The sequence below is a fragment of the Hippoglossus hippoglossus genome, chromosome 15, assembly GCF_009819705.1.
Source record: "Hippoglossus hippoglossus isolate fHipHip1 chromosome 15, fHipHip1.pri, whole genome shotgun sequence".
NCBI classification, from domain to species: Eukaryota; Metazoa; Chordata; class Actinopteri; order Pleuronectiformes; family Pleuronectidae; genus Hippoglossus; species Hippoglossus hippoglossus.
In genome coordinates, this window is record NC_047165.1 from 2,631,433 (window position 1) to 2,640,678 (window position 9,246).

Below are 9,246 nucleotides of genomic sequence, written 5' to 3' on the forward strand. Positions count from 1 at the left end.
TGTGTTTGTGGAATCTGCCAATGGCTTGAATATTAAAGTGATCTCAGAGAAACACAAAGCCTGAATAATTTGTCCTTGTTTCACTTGCAGCCACACAGTCAAGAAATAAGCCTGTAATACACTGTTGTGTGCGTGCGTGTGTGTGTGTGTGTGTGTGTGTGTGTTTTTGTGTGTGTGTGTGTGTGTGTGTGTGTGTGTGATGCCTATCAACATCAGGCATGAAATAAAACGGTCAAACCAACCACAAACAAACAGGTTTAACCGTCCGGTTTGGGGGGGGGATCTGCCACATCCGTCAAAGGAATTTTATCCCGAACACAAAGTTCACTCCAACACACATTTTAATGTCATTTTATAAAAAGAGCATTTATTTCAAAGTTTTTTTTCGCTTCGGAGATAGAAGCACATAGTAAAGCAACAGTACAATGTTCAGAAAATATAAGTGTGATGCTGTAACATTTTTTAATCTTATCTTCTTAACATGTTTTTGTTGTAATACTGGAATATTCTGCATGTATACTAAAATAAGAACTTTTAAAATTGTACAAATCGGTACCATAAAACTTGACAGAGAATAAAAACGAGGCGTTCTCTCGCTGCAACAAACACGGATTGCTAGTTTTTCCTCTTGAACAGGGAGAAAGAACGACAAAAACGCCAAATAATGGAAAAAACAAAAAAAAGAAACAAATCAAATAAAAGAAAGAGGTCGTGTTCACACAGGCGTGAACCAAAAGCTGAGATTTAACTTTCGGCAGCACGTTTCTTACAGCTGTCCAAAAATCTGAAACTCATTCACCGTGCGCTCGCTCCCACGTTGAGACAACTTTACATCTGAGCTGCGAAAAGTTAAACGTGAATTTGTTCCTGTGTAGCTGCAGCCAAAGAAAGAACAATTACTGTCATAATAATGATAATAATAATAATAATAATAATAATAATAATAATAAAAAAACAACAATAATAATAATCATAATAATATAATAACATTTTTTTTAAAAAGCGATTGAACGAGAACCTTCGTGCTCAAACAGGATGTTCTGGTTTCGGCCCCTTCGGGTACGTGGCTCCGACGAAACACACCTTGTGTAATATTTACCGATTTGCACGTGTTTATGTTCAAAGAGCAACGCGTGTTGATACAACAGATGTCGCTGCGAAACATAGCCGGTGTTCGGAAAACAAACACAACGCACGTTTCCTCGGACGACATTGACCACGCCGGCAGAACCAGTTCATTCTATATTCTCAAGGTCCAGTGTGTAAGGTTTAGGTGAAAGGGATCTATCGGCGGAACTGGAATATAAAATAATCCTAGTTGTGTTTAATCATCTAAATTGTACGAATTGTTATTTTCTTTCCCCTAGAATGGGCCCTTTATATTTAAATACTTTATATTTACATCGGGAGCGAGCCCGCCATGTTTTTTTTTTACAGTAGCCCAGACTGGACAAACTAAACCTTTTGAGTTTCTATGATGACTGAAGCTACCACAGGTTCTCTTGGGGAGGGTGAGGCGAGGGGCGTTCAGCTGCAACATGACAACTCCACCACTAGGTGTCACTAAATCCTACACACTGAACCTTTAAGAGTGCACGAGGTGCAAGTTGGATCCTCGGAGTGATTTACCACATGTCTGCACATTGCTCTGTACATACCTAACATGGAGAATAGTTTGCTTTCTGAATATACTTTTCAAGTTACAAAAAGAAAAACGGAAAAGAAGATTAAAAACGGAGAATGCACTGCGTTGCAAGAGTGTCCATTAAGTTTAAGGCGATTTTTAGAGCTCACAGGTTTTTACTCATTGTGATTGATCATCATTGGTGGACTCCGAATGAGCGTGTGATCATTCATCGGTGGACTTGGTAATGGGAAGTGATCGTTGATGGGAGGGGACACAGGGGGGCGTGTACGGGGGGGGGGAACGGGGGGGACGGGGTGGACGAGGCGTCACGTCTTCTCTGCAGTGAAGAATGAAAACAAAGAATCATCCGCAGGTTTAAAATTGAATCCGTGTTTAGCTTGTCTCTTTTTTGGGGGGGGAGTACAAAAAACAGGTACGTGAGGAGCATTTTTCATAGATACTCATAGTTTGTCTGTGTGTAGCTACTGAAGCTAGCGGTCTCTATTGTTCCTCTTGTTGTGTTTACCCCTGGAGTTGTTGTTTATTTATTATAAGGCCACCATACTGTGAGGATGCTGCGAGCATCTTCAAAGTATCAACAACCCAGAGCCTGTCACGCCATCGAAATCACAGTACCTGCTGAATTCTGCACACACAACAACACGTTGGGAAAAGAAAGCGTTTTGTTTGAGCCTAGCGACGCAAAGGTACCTCTCATTTCTTCTCCGTAAAAACAGGCAGTTGCTGGATCCCACTCTAACTTTCTCTTTTAATTTGCTCTATCTCTCGCTTCCTCTCTTTTTCTAGCGTGTCGTTCACATACATCACAAAGAGAGCTACCATGTGACCTGTTAAGACCACTCAGGAACCTGCTAAGGGACTAAAATCTCTTTCAGAGGAAGGACGTGAATCCAGTCCACAAAAGTATCTAGGAACTCGAATAAACATTTTTGCTATAAGCAAGTCATTTTGATCATACAGCAACATTGTTTTCTCCCAGCAATTTACTTACAAACAGACAAATGGTGACATAACAAATCTCCCAGCCCTACAATGCTCAAGTCTGTAGAAATAGAGAGAAGGAAAGAGATATAGGAAGGTAAAGGAGGGAACCGGGGGGGGGGTGGGGGGGGGGGGGGTTGGAGTCCAAGCGTTCATTATTTGTTCGTCAGCAAATCGTCTTGGAGGACCGAGGAGGTGCCAGGGAATGAAGGGCTGTTAACGTTGGTTGGCATGAACTGATCAGTTGGTAGCAACCGGCAACCGGGGAAGTGTCAAGCCTCAGTTAGCGAATCCTCATGGAATCAGGAAATCGGAAATCGGGGGGCGTCCACTCAGTGAGACCACTGTTAAGAGTCTTCACCGTCATCGGCATCGTCAATGGAGCCGTCTTTGGTCCCGTACAAATCCGCCAGCTTCTTAAACCTCGGCCCCCAACTCTGCAGATAGTCATAATCCAAGTCGGACTCTGTTGTGACAGACTCGAGGGAACTCAATGAACCAGCCAATGATCCTCTGCCTTCGTAGCCGTAGATCTGAATGGAGTCGTAGGGGGGTGCGGTGGGGTCGCAGTCGGCCTCTGCAATCCGAGTCTTGATGAAGTCGTCGACGTCGACGCTGTTGGCTCCAGTATGGCCGAGCCCGGGCCTGATGGGATACTGGAGCTCCGGTTTGATGTCCTTCCTTGGCAGGAAACCATTTGCACCATCTGGGTTCTGAGGAAGCAAGAAAATACAAAAAAGCACCTTGCTTTAGAATCCCTCACTCAGATAAGGATGTGAAAAGAGAAAGAAAGGAAGGAGGAGAGAGCTGAGTGAAATGTGAGTTTTATTCACAGGCAGTTGATCCATCTTAGTCAAAAGAAATGGAAACGTAATGTTGAATAGAATCGTGGGTTGTATAAGCATTTAAACTGACAGATACAAGTGGAATAAAACCAGCATTTAGAAATAGTGGGATTTTTATCACCACCACCACCCCCCCGCCCCCTCTTCGTACCTGCAGTGTAGCGATGTCGAAAGCCTCCGTGTCCTCCTCGCCGCCTCCCTCGTCATCGTAAGTGATGATATTCTCCCTGATGTCCTCCTCCTCAAACACTATCAATGGCTCCTTCTTCTGACGCCTCAGTGCCACAAACAACACCACGATAGCTGCCAGAGAGAGAGAGAGACGCACCGTTACAAAACCGCTCTGCCAAACAGATTACACAACAATCCTCACACGATCTTTGTTGAAAAAGTAGAAAAGCGAGCGTTAGATAATTAGTATGCACCGTGGGAGATGGTGTAATTAGACCTCGGACGGTTTAATTAATCTAATCATCGTGCCACACACACATGCTACTTTAATTGCAGGGGGTTATCAACATTTCGGCTTTTTAAAGAGTTGTCGGTTGTGTTGTCCTCGCAGTGCAAGTGTAAACTCGCACAATGGGCGAGTGCATGAGAACAGGGAGGCAGATAACTGCGACGTGGGTAAACCAGTGGGCTGAGGGAGAAATTAAAGCTGGAGACACAATTAAGGACTTTGGAAAACAATTGTTGTTTCAGAGAGCGAGTCGTACACATTTTCACACACACACAAAAAAAAGAAGTCCAAACAGAAAACAGACACACAACAGAAGCATTGTTGTTCCTCATACAAAGCGCCCACACTAGGTGATAACGCTGAGGTGTGAAGGCGACGTGCAAGCGGCTGGGACGCGTGTGACCCCCGAGCTTAAGAAGAGCTGGAACGCTGCGGTGGAAATGAGGACGTGGAGGTGGACAGCCGGACTCAGTCACACCAAGTTTTACCTCATTGCATAAGTGCCGATTTATGCTACTGCAAGTGGGCGCTGTTCATTTAGAGTGCGGCTCGGGACAGAATCTTCTATCGGATCCCGTTGTGTGTCCGAACCCACCCTGAAGGTTGGGGATCCGCACTCTGGTGCTTGAATGCCCCAAATTCTGTTTGCAAAACCCGTGGCCCACACAAAGCTTAGGCCAAAAACAAACTGCAAAATATTCAAGTTGGAATAGTTTCCCCTCACAATTGTCATAACTTCTTTGTGGCAGTTAACTGGATTATCCGGTTTGTGGGTTGGGTTTGGAACCCGTGACTGACAGCGAAATACCCCCCGAAGTCACAGATGCGTAGTTGAACCAATTTCGCACCAACCATGAATTTTGATATCAAATCAGAGTAAACAGTTGGGAAGGCGAGCCGACTTTAACTTCAACTTACCGAGCAGAATGACGATACAGGCCAGTATAGCGATGAGCGCCCCGGTGCTGAGGCCCGCTGGGAGGACGTAGGGCTCCACGTTGCAGGACACGATGGTGTCTTTGCTGTCGCAGGAGCACACTCTGATGGTCAGCGTGTTGGTGCTGCTCAGAGACGGTAAGCCGTTGTCGTTTATCTCGATGGGAAGGTAGTAAACGTCCTGGGTGAGACGGCTGAATCCTTTACGCAGCACATTAATACTGGCTGTGCTGTCTGCGGAGAGACAGACGGACGTGGGTTAGCACGGAAAGATCAGCAGGTAGTTTAATGGAGAAGTAAGTAAACTACTAAAGAACAGTGGGATATAAAAGTAAGTAGGTACATGCAGTGGAATTTGGCTAAAATCTGTGTTTAAACCTTTTAATACAGCAACTCATCCACATTTTATTAAACCTACAAAGACCTGGACAAACGTTTTGGTCCCTAGTTGCGACATTTTTCAATTTCTTAACCTTTAGCCTCAAATGAACAGAAAATCAAGCTTCCTGCAACTTGTAGAAAATATAATATCTGCAGCATCTAGTGTCACCGATTTGCATTTGCTTTCACATATTGTTCACTGGCAGGTGTAGGTGTTGTTCTCCATGCATACATTTCAGAATAACAGCGTTCAGCGCCTACACAATATCTATCTATCTATCTATCTATCTATCTATCTATCTATCTATCTATCTATCTATCTATCTATCTATCTATCTATCTATCTATCTATCTATCTATCTATCTGTCCATCTATCTATCTATCTATCTATCTATCTATCTATCTATCTATCTATCTATCTATCTATCTATCTATCTATCTATCTATCCATCTGTCCATCTATCTATCTATCTATCTATCCATCTGTCCATCTATCTATCTATCTATCTGTCTATCTATCTATCTATCTATCTATCTATCTATCTATCTATCTATCTATCTATCTATCTATCTATCTATCTATCTATCTATCTATCTATCTATCCATCTATCATCCTGTCGTCTGTCTGTGATAAACAGGGATTAAAGTGAGACCCCCTGATTTTTTTGTCCAGCACTGTGGGAAACCCCTTTAAATCCTGTACTTTCCTCCATGTTGATCATTTAAATCTCAGCTCAACACACTTTTGTGTTCAGCTCCTGTTCAGTCTTTTTTACAGCCTCTTGTTCTCTTTCTCTCTTTCTCTCTTCCTTCTTTTTCTTTAAAACTCACTCCCAGCACCTAGAAACCGTAATTCAATCAGGTGCCCCCCTAAGATATATGTACAGACGGACAGGGACCCCACCGCAATTAATGCAGCCTGCAGGACGTGTGCGTTTGTGTGTGTGAGCGAGAGACTCCGAGCACCTGCTGCTTCCTACAAGCTACTTTAAGCCTCCATCTGGTCGTGCTTTGATCTAATCTGAGTGAGAACCAAGGGCGAGGGAGAGAGAGGGAGAGAGGGAGACCAGGGATGACGACACGCAGAGATCGGCTGCTAGGAAACGCTGGGAAACCCAAAGTAAGGGAGAGGCAGGAGGCGACTGAGTAATTGGAAAAAACGGTGGAAAATATACATTTAAAGGTCGCGTACCTCGGTTGTCTTTCAGGGAGAAGTTGTGGTTGTGGGCGACTTCGGGAGCGAGTCTGAATGTGAAGTGTTGCCTGTGAGCCATCTCGTCTTTGTCCACGGCACTGACTGTTTCAATCACCTGAAACACACACACACACATGTCAACACAAACACACACATACACAAACACACACGTACACAAACACATGCATATGCAGAAAAAACTAATTAGAAAAAAGGAAGTTAGTGTAAATTACTGTCTCTGGGTAAAGTTTAGGTTTGTTTACCATCATCTTCCAAAGTACATGTCTGTTCACATATTCCCACACTAACACACACACACACACACACACACACACACACACACACACACACACACACACACACACACACACACACACACACACACACACACACACACACACACAAACGTACCTTCCCCGGCGCGACCGTTTCACACATGAGGACCTCGTTGTTGGTTGCAAACTCTGGGGAGTTGTCGTTCACATCTTTCACTTTGATGTTAACACGCACTTTTGTGTCTTGGTGGTGGCCTCCTATAAACACACACACACAGACACACAAACACACACAAACAGAGTACAAGTCAGAATCATCGACATTCAGCTGCTCATGAAAACACAAAGACGTGTCGGAGGATGTCATTGGTTCCTGAATGTGCGATGCCTGATTGCTTGTTTTTCTGCTAATCCACGTTTGGCGCCGGCTGAACAACAACAAGCCGACTGAATATTTTCCAGCGAGATTGGCTGTCAATCACTCCGCCTCTCAGACGTCCGTGTTTTCTTTTTTATTTGCAAAATTACAGACGTGAGTTTGAGCGACTTCAGGATTAGCAGTCAGACAGTCTGCCACTGGGTTTAACGTGCAAGAGCAACAACCGTTTCAACCCGCTGCGCCCTCAGAGTTACGCCTGCCGGAGGTTCAAATGAAATGAGACTGAAAGAGAGCAGAGTATTTTTCTATCTGTCCATTGGTCTAAAAGAAGAAGAAGAAGAAGAAGAAGAAGAATTACACTCTCCGCTCTTCTGACTTCTGCATATTTGCAATTCTAGTCAGTATGATTTTTCCACTACCCTGTCATTAGTAGGCATTTATTTAGCTTCCCAGGGCCTGTCGGCGGTTAGCGTAGCCTGCAATGGTCCTTGCTCTGTGGGCGGCAAGCCCGGTTCCATCTGGCCGTCTGGCGTTGAGCGCGCCACAGGGAAACCACGCGGCGCTCTGCTAGTTCGAGCCCCGACCACAGAATACCAGGGTGGGGCCACTGTGGCTCGCTGGCTGGAGGGTTTGTGGGGCTGGAGCCGGGGGAAAGAACGCTCCAGAGGGACTGTGGGTCAACTGGCATTCCCCTCTTTTACCCCCCCCCCCCCCCCCCTCTCGGGGTGTATAGTTAGCTGGAGTGTTTGTGGTGGCGATGGGCAGCGAAAACGTTCCAGTGGTGCCTCAACTGCAGTTTTTCACGACATCAAGGGCTTTTTTTGTTTTACTGAGCATCCTGAGCAATAAACTGTTTAATTAAAGTGAACAGTCTAATAAAGTAGAGATGTTAGTGGTGTCTCAACAGCTGTTTGTGCTTTTCCCCCTCACAGTTTCTCTCGTTTTGTCAGATTTTCTCTCTGGTCGCATCTTTTTTGAGCATCTAATGGCTCGTTTACACCAAAATGAGCAGGTATACATGTGTAAATCTGCTAAAAACATGGTCGACTTCCTTCCCGTTGTCGATAGAGGAGTTCACCCTTTTTCCCCTCATGCGTCACGTTCAACGTCATTCAAGCAGCAAAGACTGAGGCGCTCTCTCACCTCGCTGTCTCGCCAAATACGTGCGTTCACCAGGGTGTCACATTTCGACCACTGCCGATCGAAGCCGATAAAAACCTGTTTCTACGGCAGATTCAATCGACCAGGGAGTGAATGTAGATCTGGACTTTTTTGACCAGTGTAAAAGGAGCTAAATTAACACAAACTCACTGTGAAGTCTATTGAATAATTCACAGATTTTGCTTGAATTTACCTGCAGACTCTGGGATAACAACACACTAATGTGCCGACCAGATCCAAGCAACAAAAAATCACACCAATAAGTATTTAGTGGACAGCAAACTCCTCAGAGTCAATCCCTCCTGACTTAAACTGAATAAATTATTACTTTACCAGGACTTGCACAGCTCTCCGCTGACATTCATTGCAAAAATGCAAACTTCCGTCTCACCCTGGAGGACGACAGAGCAGCTTGAATCAACTTAAAGTCGGCTGCACAATATGTCGTGGAGTTTATCCAGCGCTGCAGAAATTACAGGTTTAACTCTGGATGCCAGCAAATGTACAGCCGGGTGCCTGTGTGGGAAGTTTTCCATCTGTTCGTTGCATCTTTGAGTTTCTCTCACTATCCCACACCAGCACATCGACTGTAGAAGCTTCCATCTGCACACACCGCACAACAGCCGGGATCACACACACAAGGAGACAGGAGCTCTTTAACCACTTGCTCTCCTCGAACTGGCTGAAACGTCAGTAGATTTGTGCCGACAGCCTCACAGCCACCGTGTCACTTTACATTCCCGTGCATTTGGTTTGAGTCTGGGCTCGAAACCGCGATGCTGATTAGAAGTTTGTGTTTGTAGCTTGTGTTTGAGACAAAGAAAGACTTAGGGACACACAAATTTAGATTCAGTCCCAATTCTCCTTAACGCTAACTCTGCAATACAAATGTTCCGTCATTGTCTACATCGGTATTTTTGCTTCCTATTTATGAAATCTGTACAACCTAAACTAAAAGGTTAAGTAAGTTAATAAACTATAAT

At 44.6% G+C, this 9,246-nt stretch overlaps 1 protein-coding gene across 1 annotated transcript in view; it reads right to left on the reverse strand.

The window, feature by feature from the left end:
* Positions 1 to 339: 339 nt before the first annotated feature.
* cdh11 (cadherin 11, type 2, OB-cadherin (osteoblast)) overlaps positions 340 to 9,246 on the reverse strand; it is an 81,722-nt gene continuing 72,815 nt past the window's right edge. Inside the window, exons 13-18 of the mRNA XM_034609282.1 lie at positions 6,860 to 6,981; positions 6,446 to 6,563; positions 4,853 to 5,104; positions 3,626 to 3,777; positions 825 to 3,342; positions 340 to 772 (exon numbers count right to left, since the gene is read on the reverse strand). Of these exons, the coding sequence (XP_034465173.1) occupies positions 2,977 to 3,342; positions 3,626 to 3,777; positions 4,853 to 5,104; positions 6,446 to 6,563; positions 6,860 to 6,981 (1,010 nt within the window). The 3' untranslated portion in view covers positions 340 to 772; positions 825 to 2,976. The remainder of the gene's footprint in view (positions 773 to 824; positions 3,343 to 3,625; positions 3,778 to 4,852; positions 5,105 to 6,445; positions 6,564 to 6,859; positions 6,982 to 9,246) is intronic.